This window comes from Myotis davidii, unplaced genomic scaffold, assembly GCF_000327345.1.
Source record: "Myotis davidii unplaced genomic scaffold, ASM32734v1 scaffold963, whole genome shotgun sequence".
NCBI lineage: Eukaryota > Metazoa > Chordata > Mammalia > Chiroptera > Vespertilionidae > Myotis > Myotis davidii.
The window spans coordinates 469209-483914 of NW_006294116.1; the positions used below are offsets into that span (position 1 = coordinate 469209).

The 14706-nt window shown below is 40.2% G+C and overlaps 1 protein-coding gene across 1 annotated transcript in view; it reads right to left on the bottom strand.

Moving 5' to 3' along the window:
• Positions 1–14706, bottom strand: part of FAM13A (family with sequence similarity 13 member A) — a 250927-nt gene that overhangs the window by 227891 nt on the left and 8330 nt on the right. Inside the window, exons 2-3 of the mRNA XM_006768190.2 lie at positions 10983–11172; positions 860–1069 (exon numbers count right to left, since the gene is read on the bottom strand). Of these exons, the coding sequence (XP_006768253.1) occupies positions 860–1069; positions 10983–11172 (400 nt within the window). The remainder of the gene's footprint in view (positions 1–859; positions 1070–10982; positions 11173–14706) is intronic.

Sequence of the window (14706 nt, forward strand, 5' to 3'; positions counted from 1 at the left end):
CCTCCCTCCTCCTTCCTTCCCTTTCTTTCCTCTCTCTCTCTCTCTCTCTCTCTCTCTCTCTCTTCCTTTCTCTCTCAAAATCACTAAAATCATCCATGGGTAAGAATAAAAAAAAAAGTTTCTTCATTTAAAATTACTTAATACTACAATCATAAATCAATTTTGCCTCACAATTATCTTAGGATTCAATTTTGTTTATGAGAAAAAGAAGTGACCTGTCAGTTTCAAAGGTCACTAACCAAATACAGTTCACTTATTATTTCCTACACAGATTTAATGTTGTATTCTCACTCCTATGGCAATCATTAGTCAGAAAAGAATTCTTTGGCCCCAAAGCATTCTTAGTATTATCTTACTGAAGTATTCCTATACCAACAGTCTTAGGAATTCCATTTAGTAATGGTATTCATAATCAGTTTAGTATTATTTTAGGGTAGAAGATGGGGACCTAGAGTAAAATAGCAAGATGGTGATTATAGAGAGATGACAAATATGTAAAAGCTCATTTTAATATTTCCAGTTTAAATATTTAAAATTAAAATGGTTAATATTTAAAAGTTTCATTTTTTAAAAAAAATATATTTTTATTGATTTCAGAGAGGAAGGGAGAAGGAGAGAGAGAGATAGAAACATCAATGATGAGAGAGAGGAATTGATTGGCTGCCTCCTACATGCACCCCCTCACACGGGGGATCGAGCCCACCACCCAAGCATGTGCCCTTGACCAGAATTGAACCCGGTACCCTTCAGTCTGCAGGCCAAAGATCTTATCCACTGAGCCCAACCAGCTAGTGCTAAAAGTTTAGTTTTAACTGGAAGATGAAATTGTTTAACTAATGAAAGGATTTATTGCACTAACCCTGAAAGAGCTGAAGGAACCGAGGACGCAAGGCTGCGGGGATCACACTCTCGGGCAGCTCCCTCAGGAAGAGCTTTAACAGACTGGCCGCTGCACACACGTCGCCGTCCTCCCGGAGCTCCACGGGCACGCCGCTCTCGAACTTCAGGCGCAGCTGCTCCACCACCTTCATGTTGCCATTCACCCTAAAAAGGCCTTCCTGGGTGAGTCCTGGAACAGTGAGGAAATAGAGGTCTCTTACAGAAACAAGTTCAAAAGGACAACAACAAAAATAAATAACTCTCAGGACAGGATTCTTTGAATACTATATAATAACCAAGTTTCATATTTTGCAAAAATGTTTTCCTAAAATACATCTTATGTCTACAACATACCAACAAAAGAGCATACGTAACTGTTATAAAAGCTGACCTCTAAAAATGATGTTAGAACATATATAACCACAAAACATACACGGTTCTACAAAGAAATTTCATTCATATAATCTTAGCTAGTACATAACAGAAACTTACCTTGGGCCCCAATAACAGCTTAGCATTTTGAGAACAACTATTTAAAAAAAAATAACATGTATGTAAGGAACTTCTCAACTCTATGTGATTATTTTTGTAATAATTTAATTAAGAAGTAGTATTTTTTTAATAATCACTAAATTTAAGGTATAAGACTCTATGAGACTATAAAGTAGTATAAGATAAGATCCTTGCCTTCAGCTAACAGGTGATATTAGTCTTGGCGGGGGTCAACCGAAAGCTTCATGGAGGAAACCTTTGGCTCCTTTGCATAATTTTTGGCTAAAATATAGGCAAGACAGAAAGGCTGGGGCTGACATATGCGAAACTACTGTAGTTTAAGTTTCAGGGTCCCTCATTTGTTTGGGTCCTTTCCAGTGCTCTGTCCCTAATTTAGTATTTTTAATTTTGTATTCTTTTTCTTAAGGGGGTCCCAAAAGGATTAAGCAACAGAACACATAAAACTTTGATTTATCCCTGACAAAAAGAACAAATATATGCCGAAACCGGTTTGGCTCAGTGGATAGAGCGTCGGCCTGCGGACTGAAAGGTCCCAGGTACGATTCCGGTCAAGGGCATATACCTGGGTTGCGGGCACATCCCCAGTGGGGAGTGTGCAGGAGGCAGCTGGTCGATGTTTCTCTCTCATCGATGTTTCTAACTCTCTCTCTCTCTCCTTTCCTCTCTGTAAAAACTCAATAAAATATATTATATAAAAAAAAAAGAACAAATATATGAATTAAGAAGCAGAGACAGGACAGAATAAAGAAAGATAGGCAGATAAAAATGTGGAATGTTTAGGTCAAATAGGGATGGGGTAATAAATGGAAGAAACGGGATAGGGCCATGAATGCCAAGTTAAAGACTGTAGACTTTATCATTGGAGCACATTTTCAAGTGGGGAGTAGGGGAACAGAGGAGGGGAACACGATGTAATCAAGGTTTCAGAAAGACCTCCTAGAGAACAAGTAGGGAATGCAGAGGGCAGAGAACTTGCCTTCTGGAAACCATATTCAACCGTCAGGCAATCAGACAGAATGTACGGTGGGAAGAAAGTGAAAAGGAGAATATAATGGCGATTTGGTAACTTAGCACAAAAGGGAAGTAAGGAAGAGTAGGAGTTGAAAGGTAAGGTTTGAAAACAAGAAATCCAGAAAGAAAAGCACTGTCAAGAACAAGGCAAAGCGGGGTAAGGGACGATGGCTAGTTTAGGCAGAAGATAATGGCTTTCAGCTCAGTGTGCTGCGTTTGAGGAGAGGGCACACCACTTAAACAAGTGAGTCAGACTATGAAGGAATGTGAGAAGTGTCAGAAGCTATCATTCTAAGAAAGAGTAACCCAAGGACTCAACTTGCCACTCTTCTTTGAGAACCCAGTCATAAACTTGAGCAATGACATAGCATTAACTCCTATTATAATTATTTAGATGGAAGGGTTTGTTTATATCAGCCCTTACTTCTTTCTCTTACCTGCTAAACTGTCTTGCTCTTTTTTTTTGTTTTTGTTAAAATATATTTTATTGATTTCAGAAAGGGAGAGATAGAAACAGGAGTGATGAGAGAGAATCATCCACCAGCAGCCTCCCGCATCTCCCCACACTAGGGGTCAAGTCTGCAACTTTGAATGATAGCCTTGCAGGATACAGTATTTTTGGATTCAGTCCTTTGCTTTGCATCGCTTTGTATACTTCATTCCATTCCCTTCTGGCCTGATGTGTTTCTGTTGAGAAATCATTTGATAATCTAATGGGAGATCCTTTGTAGGTAACTCCCCGTTTCTCTCTTGCAGACTTTAAGATTCTCTCTTTGTCATTAATATTTGCCATTGTAATTAAGACATGTTTTGGTGTGTGTCTTTTTGGGTTCATCTTGTTTGGGACTATCTGTTCTTGTGTGACTTTTTTCTTCCCCAAATCAGGGAAGTATTCTGTCATTATTTCTTCAAATAGGCTTTCTAATCCTTGCTCCTCTTCTTGTCATTCTGGCACCCTTCTTATCCGTATGTTACTTTGTTTCATGTTGTCCCAAAGCTCTCTTAGGCTCTTCTCCTGCTTTCCAATTTTTTTCTCCGATTGCTGCTCGGATTGGGTGTGTTTTTCTGCCCTATCTTCTAATTCACCGATTCGGTACTCTGCTTTTTATAGTCTACTTCTTATAGTTGAAACCTTCCATCATGGTTTTATTGTAGCTGTATTGCTTTTTATTTCCTCTTAATTCTTACATAAGTTGTTGGTTTTCTCATCCAGCTGATATAGGAATTGTATGAGCCTTAGTCTGAATTCTTTTTCAGACATATAGCACACCTCTGTTTCATTTAGTTCCCTTTCTCACAAGTCCTCTTTTTCTTTCATTTGGAGGCTGTTTCTCTATCTCCCCATTTTTGCTCTCACGAAGGGTCCAGGCACCAAGACGTGCAGTGCGTGGGGCCGATGCTGCAGGCTTGGCAGGCAGTGAGCACAGTCTGAGGCTGGCCAGTGGGACGCACAGTGCCCAGGAACTACTCAGTGGTCTGGTGGGTGGGGGACATACTCTGGGACCCACAAGAGCCCACGTCCAGGGAGGCTGCAGTCCTGGTGTCCGTGGGTCTGCAGCTGAGGTAGCAGGTCTTTGGTCAGAGTGCCTGTAGGGTCCAGGATGGTGTCTGAGGCCAGTCTGGGTGGTGGTGAGGCTGGACCTCTTCAAGATGGTGTGGTTTCTGTCAGAGCCGGCCCTCAGGGAGTGATTTCAACTGTAGCAGGGGCTCTCTATCTAGGAGAACCAAGTCCACCAGCCCCTGAAAGTCCTGAAGGATCTAGCTATCCCTAACACACACACACACACACACACACACACCCCACATGTCCACACACTCCCCTTTCGCTCCCTCACTCACTCATACTCCCTCACTGCCATCCTGACAACTGCCATATTCCCTGCCTCTGATGTTTTTTTCTGTCTTGTTCTTTCTAAAGAAAAAGGATCTTTAGAGCCCGCCCCCTGTGTTAAAGGGGCATTCTGCAAACAGGTTTGTTTTGTATCTCTTATTGGATCCCTGTGTGACAAACAGGAGTTTTCATTTTAAGGTCTTTGCACTTAGTTTTCCTGAAACAGATCTGAAATTGTCTTTTGAAAACAATTCCACATGAACCTCAGAAGCTGTTGTGGGATGTAGTTGGATCCTTTTCCTTTGCCTTTCTCCCTTCGTGTTACAAAAATAAAAAACAAAACATAACTGAGGGGAATGGAGGGGAGGGGAGTGGAGTGGAGAAAAAGGATGCTAATTTCTTTGTAATTTCATACACATTTTCTGAACTCTTTATGTATTAATGAGTACACTGCACTAGGTTAGGTACTAAAGAAATCAACTCTTAGAAAGGAAAAACACTGCCATTACCTTTATGGAATTTGAAGTCTAGTGAGATGTCTATATTTTTGTATTTACATACATATTATTTTGCTCTGAAGAATGTAAGTATCAAAAGATGATATGAATTTTAGCTCCAAGTTTTACAAAAATTTGTGAAACCAGAGATGATGTTAAAAATATTTAACAACCAGTATGGCCAAGGCATAATCAGAGGAGATACCGGTCAGTCTGTGTGGTATGCAGCTTCTCAAACGGCCCCAATGATCCCCACCACTTGGTATCCACATCCATGTGTAATCTCCACCCCTTGAGTGTGGGCTGGACCTAGTAATTTGCTTTTAACCAACACAGTGTAGCAAAGTAATGTGATTAGGTTCTAATCTTATTTCTGAATTTAGGTTATAAAGACTTACGGTGTCTATCTTGCTTGCTTGTGTTCTCGCTCGTGTTCTCTCTCTCTCTCTCGCTCTCTCTCTCTCTCATTTCTGAATTTAGGTTATAAAGACTTACGGTGTCCATCTTGCTTGCTTGTGTTCTCTCTCGTGTTCTCTCTCTCTCGTGTTCTCTCTCTCTCTCTCTCTCGCTCTCTCTCTCTCTCATTTCTGAATTTAGGTTATAAAGACTTACGGTGTCCATCTTGCTTGCTTGTGTTCTCGCTCGTGTTCTCTCTCTCTCTCTCGCTCTCGCTCTCGCTCTTCTTATTTGCTCACTCTGATGAATTGCTGCTATTTTTTTGTTAGCTGCCTTAAGGAGAGGTCCATGTGGCAAGGAACTGAGGGCAGTTTCTGGACAATAGCCAGCGAGGAGGACCTGAAAACCTCAAGTCTACAGCCCACAAGGAACTGAATCCTGCCAACAGCCATGCAAATGAGCTTGGAAGTGAACATTTCCCCAGCCAAGTCCTGATAAGCCTGTAGCTTCAGCCAACACCACAACTTCAGCCTTAGAAGAGACCCTATGATAGAAGAAACAGCTGTGCCGGAATTCATGACCAATGTTTATTCCCGTGAGGCAATAAACATTGTTGTTTTACTCTGCTATGTTAATCTATTATTCAGTATCAGACAAAAGGAATGGCACATCATATTAGTTAGTGTTGCAGAATATCAGTTACTATTGGAAGACTTTAGCATGTCATTTTTAAAGCTTTCCAGGACTGTTTCCTATACTCCACAAAGCTTCATCTGTAACACAGAAATGTATACTGGCACCAAGCAGAGCACTCAATAAAGGAGAACCCAATTCCTGGTCAAGGCCTAAATCTTGAAAATTTAGAATTCTGCATCATAGCCCTGTATCTACCCAGCTCCTAAGCTTATTTTTGGCCTAGCGAATGCCCCCTGGGTCAGATTTCACAGACCTTAGGTTTTCTCTTCCAACAAGGTTTTGTGACCCTTCCCTCAGATAAATATACTTCCAGTCACTCTAAAATAACCACCCACTTCCATGAACTGGCTTTGGTTTTCAAGGTTCCTGGTCCCACTAGACCTAACTAGTGGAGATAAGTTATAAATGGAAGGAATCTAAGTTAAAATGCTTCTCAACCATTCCTTTCTGTCTCTATTCTATTTATTTGCACAACTCTTCCCTCAGGAACATCTCTCACCCAAACAACTCTTAGAATATTTAGTAATTTTCAAGCAGGAGAAGTTTACCCCTGGTCATGGCTATATTCACTCTGGAGGGGGGTGGGGACAGGACAAAACAGTTTTTTAAAACCCCTTTTGAACTTATATCTAATGCCTATATAAGGCTTACCAGACTAAATAATCTCTAAATTTCCCTACTCTAAATCTTTAGGAAATGACAATTACAACTCAAATGTTCAGAAGGATGAGGTATCTAGAAGGCTTAGTGGCATTATTATCATACATTTCTGAAATTTTGTTAGATTTGATTTCAGGAGATATGGATTAAGCATCATAGAATATCAATTTAATAATAATGATCATACAACCTAATTAATATCTACACCACTGACAACTACTTTTTTTTTAAAATATATTTTATTGATTTTTTACAGAGAGGAAGTGAGAGAGATAGAGAGATTGAAACATCGATGAGAGAGAAACATCGATCAGCCGCCTCCTGCACATCTCCTACTGGAGATGTGCCCGCAACCCAGGTATATGCCCTTGACCGGAATCGAACCTGGGACCCTTCAGTCCGCAGGCCGACGCTCTATCCACTGAGCCAAACCGGTTTCGGCGACAACTACTTTTTTGTATTGAAATATTTATTACAAAATAGTGTGACTATATCATCATTAGAAACTAAACATGCCAGAAGTCAGAATTTGCCTAATTGGAACACTTTGACCCAGAAAACAGTATAACAATATATAAGCATATCCTGACATCTGGTGGTGAGTGCAGAATCCTACACTACTTAAAATGTCATCATACAGTGTCTTCATGTTAAAGAGAAGGCATCTAGTAACATTGTCAGCAAGATTAGTTATTTTAAAATAGTCTAAAGATGATATACCTCATAAGATTTTCCTTTGAATCTAAAAAAAGAAAATTGTATTTTTTAAGTAAAAAAGTTTGTTTGATATAGGCCTTAATAAACCTCTTCTGTCCCAAATTCCTTTATAGTAAGAGTTCCCCTTGTGTCAAGTTGTTAAATGTCTGTATTTAATTAAACAACAAACTATGACCACAGTATCTACCATTGGTTAAATTACCATGACTAATCTCCCTATATCCCATACCTGATAGAGTGCCTACTCACCATTGTATAATGAATACTTGCTGACTTGAAAAAGGCTACAAAATAATTAATAAAACCAATAGAAGTATCTTGCCCTCAAACGTATACCACCCTTCAAACTTACATAGGCTCTTTGATTTACTAACATGATAATTTCAAATGCAATAAGGGGTTCCTGGTTGTCTAAGTATTAATGAACTATACAACCTTTTGAAATGATGGGTAGATAACCTCCCCTAGCTTGCCAGTCAAGATTCTGATTCAGTAGACCAGAGGTACCGCCCATGCAAAAGATTCCACTAGTGATTCTATTTTTTTTTTAATGTGCCTCAGGCATGAAACAGCTCTGGCCACTGACACAGGCATCAAGCTAGGATGAACTAAGGACTGTACATCTGCTTTGCCCCTGATTGATATAAGAGCAACACCACCAATCAGGTGTCTCCTTGCCCATTGCCAGGGGGTTAGTGATTCTATTTCATATCCCTACTTAAGAATGACTAATTTTGCCCACTAAAACATTACGTCTGAATTACCTAAATATATCCTATTAGAGAGTAACTAAGAACATGCTAAGGGGAAGAAGAAAACCAAGCTCTAATTCAAATTTTACCCAAATTTTCTTATATTGATGATGTGAATATAAACTGGTTCAACTCTTTTAGAGTTAGATATAAATGCACATATTCTTTGACTCAGAAGTCCACTTCTAGAAAGTTAGTCTATGACCGCGGTTGGCAAACTGCGGCTCACAAGTCACACGTGGCTCTTTGGCCTTTTGAGTGTGGCTTTTCCTAAGCCTTAGGAGTACCCTAATTAAGTTAATAACAATGTGCCTACCTATATAGTTTAAAACATTTGGCTCTCAAAAGAAATTTCAATCGTTGTACTATTGATATTTGGCTCTGTTGACTAATGAGTTTGCCGACAACTGGTCGATGAGAACACTCACAGTGCTTGAAATGACACACTAAAAAAGAATAAACCACATTGATAAAGAAAATAATAAAATGTAAGTGTAAAGAAATTTCCATATATGCCAAAAAAAATTTTAAGTCACTGAATCTTTGTAGACAGCAAAAGATGGGCAAGAATCAGTGCCCAAACATGGTGGCCCACAGGACTGCAGGGAGGAAGAGAGTGTGACACAGTAAAGAAGTGAGGGAGGTGTCTGTGGATGTGTGTGGTGTGTGTGGGGTGAGTGAGGGACAGATAGCTATCTCAGGAGTCCCAGGGACTGACAAATAGAACTCTTCTAAAAGGGGAACCCCAGCTACAGCCGTGGGCATCCCCAGGGCAGCTTGGCTTTGACAGAGAACCTACACCATCTTGAAGAGGGGAGCAACGGAGGCCAGGAGTGCTGCAACACCAACATCCAGACCAACCTCGAACAGCACCCCTGAACCTGCGCAAGGAGCTGCTTGCCAGCCATAAGCTGCGTGGAATCACCACAGTGAGCAGCGCAGTTCCATGACGTGGGTCCTAGATGTCTGCAGTGAGAGCGCGCCAGAGAGACCGCTGAGCTGTGCCTCCTAGCCAGAGCCCAGACCCAGTGTTCCAGGATCCTGTGCTTCAGGTCCGCGGGCTTTGAGTGCAAGCCACAGGTACCCCACTCCCCACTCCATGACTGAGCCCAATACAGAACCGCAGCCGGGTGCGTGTTACACCCCTGCCCAGACAGAACCCTTGCCCGGTGAGCACCCTGCCCCCGGCACAGACAGAGCGCGCTCCACCACCAGTACAGACAGACCTTTTGGCTGGTACGCACCCCGCACCCCACACTGACAGAGCCGCAGCCCAGTGTGTGCTACGCCCCCGGCACAGACAGAGCCTTGGGCCAGTGGTGCTCTGATACCAGCACAGACAGAGGCCTCGGCTGGTGAGCACCCTGCACCCCGCACAGACACAGACACAGCCCAGTGTGTGCTACGCCCCAGCCCAGACAAAACCTTTGGTCTGTGTGTGGTCTGTGTGTGCTCTGCACCCAGCACAGACAGAGCTGTCACCTGGTGCACACCCTACCACCAGCCCGGGTCAGAGCTGCTGGTGCGACCTGGTGTGCTCAGCCAGAGGTCACAGGACCACACTGCCAAGTGCACTGCCAGAGGGAACTAAGGTACCATCCAGCCTTAGCGTCTGGGTCTGCACAGAAAAAATGCATGCCAGAGGCTTCACAGAGAATCATACACCAGAGGAACTGTGTACCTGCCCTCGCCACCCTGAGAAGTGGATAAATGAGGGACCAGAACCATGTGAGAAGGGTGTACAATTCAGAGCTGAGGCAATAAAGGTGTGAAACTCAAGTCAAACCCAGCCCCTGGGGCTAGCAAGTCCAGGACCATTGGACTGCTAGGGGCTTCAACCCCTCAAACCCCAAGCAGGGAGTCCAGGGCCAGAAAGAGACAGTACAAATGGGGAGACAAAGAAACAACACCCAAAGGAAAGAAAAGGAGATGACACTTTTTTAAAAAGGAAATAAAATGAAAGAATGCAATATGTCAGAAAAAGAATTCAGAATAAGGACCATACAGTTCATAAAGCAGATGGATGAGAAAATCAACAACTTATGTGAGAATAAAGAGGAAATAAAAAGCAATACAACTACAATAAAAAAACAAAATGGAAGATTTCAATGGTACACGGGAAGAAGTGGCTCCACCCCATAACAAAGAAACAGAATTTCCGGAGGATGAGGCCCAGAAATCAGGATTTTAAAAAGATTCTCAGGTGATTCTAATGTGCAGCCAAGGTGGAGAACCACTGTTATAGAGGAACAAATGCAAGGTGCTTCTCAAGCATTTGCAATGAAGGATTCTTCTTTGCAGGGGGAGTGGTTTTGTAATCATGGGAAGATATGGGGGCTGAAGGAAACTGCAAAAGTTCAGAATTTCTTTGAACTTTCAAGTTAACTTTTAAAACTCCTCCAAAATTTTACACTCTATTCTGTAATTGTTTTAGTACAGAAAGGCTTTTTCAGTATAGAAAATGATGAATATTCCAAGTTCTCCCTTGGAATATTTCCCTCCCAAATCTTTTAGAGTGTATTGATATTTATTATATAGTTGGCCATTCTCTTATCATACTGCTGAAAGCATGTAGGGAACATGAAATAATTTTTTCAAATTATCCAGCTTTTAAATAAAATTATAACCGTAAGGCAAAATACCTCTCAAAAATGAAGAGATATAATTTCTTTTTATCATGCAATGTACTATGTTACTCTTCAATGGTTTTACATGCTTAATTTTATCACTTCAAGAGTAAGTAAGACCCCAGAGTAGGCTACACATACTACTTTTTTAGGAAGGCAATCAAGGTATCCAATGAATTCATGATTGACCTCAGCTGACAGAAACCAAAAAGAGTTCTCTCTTCCTTTAAAATGTATTGACTATCAATTGAACTATTAGTATCAGAACAGTGTATTTCAGCACTTAAAACTAGAAATCATTCCAAACTAGAAACCTCAATAATTAAAGTTATTGCTCATAGTAACTACTTAATGTTTTATGTGAGAACTGTGGAAACCATAGTTAAAACAAGACTTGACTTACCATTCTTCATCAAGTACTCCACTATATTCCCCACTATAACTGGAATGCCATTCACAGTGAGTCCCTGCTGTTGAAGGTCTTGGAGGCTGACGCCAAATAACTTCGTATAGGTAGAATTCTTCTGCTCACTTAGTGGCACTGCCACTATCTTTTTCATGTCTTCTTTCAGCCGAACTGTAGCTTTACTTTGCTTAAAAGAGCGTAAGAAAAAAGAGCAGTCAGTCATTTTTACCACAGGAGGTTGCATGGTTACAACACAAACACCTGAATTAAAATGTAAGTGTTTGAAAACATATAGCAATAGTCTTCACTTATTTTTACTCCCACTCAAAATCTCTAACATCTCTCATATGTTGCTCAGTGTTACAAATGGCTCAGTGTTACCACTGACATCACGGTTAAAAGGAGTGAGAAATAATGAGAAACCTAAAGCCATAACATAACTGTAGCTAAGGGAGGGAGCAATACAGTGCAGTATCTAAGATACATATATTACTACAGTAACATAGGGTTCTGACTGGTTAAAAGGTAAATAAAACATTTATACGAACATTGGAACTTCATGCAGATCCTGAAATAATAAAAGTTTTTTAAAGACAAAAATTTATCTAGATGTCATTTTAAGGTAGCTTTAAATTGCAATGTTAGGATAGATATGTATACAAAATATAAAAATGTGGAGTAAACATTTATTTCTCTGACTTGATTATACCTGTAAAGAGCTCAGCAATATTTCAAGTTACATAAAATCAACTCAATTCTCTTTGAGGTTCAAAATGCCACATCTCTGAAACAGCATCATTTTAGGTGGTCACAATTTTAAAAATTCCAGCAAGACTGTTCATATTATAAATATAAAATACAATTTACATTCAATTAATTCAAGTTACCAACACACACACAAATTCATACAAATGTATTTTTTCCTCTTAGTAGAAATTTGTCCCCCAAGGAACTGTCACAAGAGATAAATATTAACATGGTTTAATATAACTAAGTGATCTTTTAAAAGCATGTGCATCTATAAGTCTACACACTGCAAAGAAAGATGGCAAAATGCAAACAATTTTATTTGGGGACATATAGCAGATCGGAGGAAACTCACCTTTTAAGAATGAATGTAGCAACTAATTTAAGTATTATAAAGATTATGTAGCTGTGGCATTCTAAAAGTAGAAATATTACTTCCATTTTAGAGTTGAGGAAGCAAAGATCAGAGTGTTAAGTAATTTGGTAAAAGTCACAAAACTAGTAAGAGTTTCATCCTATTCTAAGTCCATGTTCCTCTCCCTAATTTAGATTTACATTAATGTTATAGGGCAGTTGGTGTATAATTATAGTAACAATAGAGGCCCTGTGCACTAAATCTGTGCACCACGGGGGAGGGGTGAAGTTCTCCTCAGCCCAGCCTGCACCGTCTCCAATCCAGGATCCCTCTCACAATCCAGGACCGCTGGCTCCTAACTGCTCACCTGCATGTCAGCCTGATCACCCCTAACTGCCTCTGCCTGCGGGCCTGATTGCCCCTAACTGCTCCCCCCCTGCCGGCCTGGTCACCCCCAGCTGTCCCCCCCTGCTAGCCTGGTCGCCCTCAACTGCCCCCCTCTACCGGCCTGGTTGCCCCATGCAGCCTGCTATTCAGTTGTTTGGTTGTCCCTCACTCCCCCCCCTGCCAGCTTGGTTGCCCCACGCAGCCTGCTTGTCGTTACTGTTCCTGTGACGGCATCCTAGACAATTTGCATATCCCTCTATTATTAGTATAGATAGTACAATAAATGCTATATATGACCCAAGACTATTATACAAAGTTAATTCTGATTTTGAGTTGGCTCCCTGTAACCTCCATTTGATTTTGGATCTTACACTCTGAAGGATCAGACCAACTTTCCTTGAAATATCTGCATCTTTAAAGAGGTCATATTTGAAAGCCAGCTTTCCCTTGTGAAAATTAAACAAATATAAAGTTGCAATATTCATTTAGTATATATTAATATTATAAATATGGGATAGTGTTAGCTACTATAGAGCAGTAGTAGAGTAAGAACTATTTTCTCCGTTATCAAGAAAATTATACATTTATTAATTAAGCCAAATTTGTAACAGCTAACAATATTGTTTCTTGTGGGTTTAAAAATAAATATTTTTATCTCCTTCAACTGACCACATGGAAAATTTTAGTCCATCAGGTATATCTGGTGAGTAAGTAGCCAAAAAGTAATCAGTATTAATGAAATTTTGAATATTAGTCTCAAATGTAGAATTAAAAACAGCTCACAGCCCTAGCTGGTATGGTTCAGTGGATGGAGTTTGGGCCCAAGGACTGAAGGATCCTGGGTTTGATTCTAGTTAAGGGAATGCACCTCCATTACAGAAATGATCCCGGCCCTCGTTGGGGAGTGCATGCAGAGGCAACCAATTGATGTCTCACATAAATGTGTGTCTCTCTCTGTCTCTCCTCTCCTTCCACTCACTCTAAAAAGGAAGAGAATTACAGGTCAATATCCCTCATGAACATAGATGCCAAAATCCTCAACAAAATTCTAGCAAATCAGATCCAGCATTATATCAGAAAGATCATACACCATGACCAAGTAACATTTTTCCCAGGGATGCAAGGATGGTACAATATCCGCAAATCAATGAGTGTGATACATCACATAAACAAATTGAGAGATAAAAATCACAGTCATATCAATTGATGCAGAAAAAGCATTTGACAAAATCCAACACCCTTTCTTGATAAAAACTCTCAAGGTGGGAATAGAATTATTATACCTCAACATAATTAAAGCCATATATGACAAACCCACAGCCAATATCATACTCAATGGGCAAAAACTTAAACCATTTTCCCTAAGAACAGGAACAAGACAGGGATGCCCACTCTCACCACTCCTGTTCAACATAGCACTGGAAGTACTAGCCATAGCAATTAGACAAGAAGGGGAAATAAAAGGTATTCACATTGGAAAAGATGTAAAACTGTCATTTGCAGATGACATGCTACTGTACATAGAAAACCCTAAAGACTCCATCAAAAAATTATTAGACTTAATAAATGAATTCTGCAATGTAGCAGAATACAAAATTAATGCCAAGAAATCTATGCATTTTTACACACAAATAGTGAACTTACAGAAAGAGAGATTAAAAAAAAATACCATTTACCATTGCAGCAAAAAAAAATTAATATACCAAGGAATAAACTTAACTAAGGAGTTAAAAGACCTGTACTCAGAAAACTACAGGACACTAAAAAAAGAGAAAGAGGAAGACATAAACAGATGGAAGAACATACCGTGTTCATGGATTGGTAGAATCAACATCATTAAAATGTCCATACTACACAAAGCCATCTATAGATTCAATGCAATCCCCATTAAAATACCAACGGCATATTTCACAGATCTAGAACGAACTCTCCAAAAATACTTCTGGAATAAAAAAAAGAGCCCGAATAGCTGCAACAATCCTGGGAAAGAACAAAGTAGGTGGGATCTCAATACCAGATATCAAGCTGTATTACAAAGCCACTGTTCTCAAAAGTGGCTGGTACTGGGACAAGAACAGATATATAGACCAATGGAATAGAGAACCCGGAAATCGACCCAAACCACTATAGTCAATTAATATTTGACAAAGGAGGCAAGAGCATACAATGGAGTCAAGATAGTTTCTTCAATAAATGGTGTTGGGAAAATTGGACAGATATATGCAAAAAAAT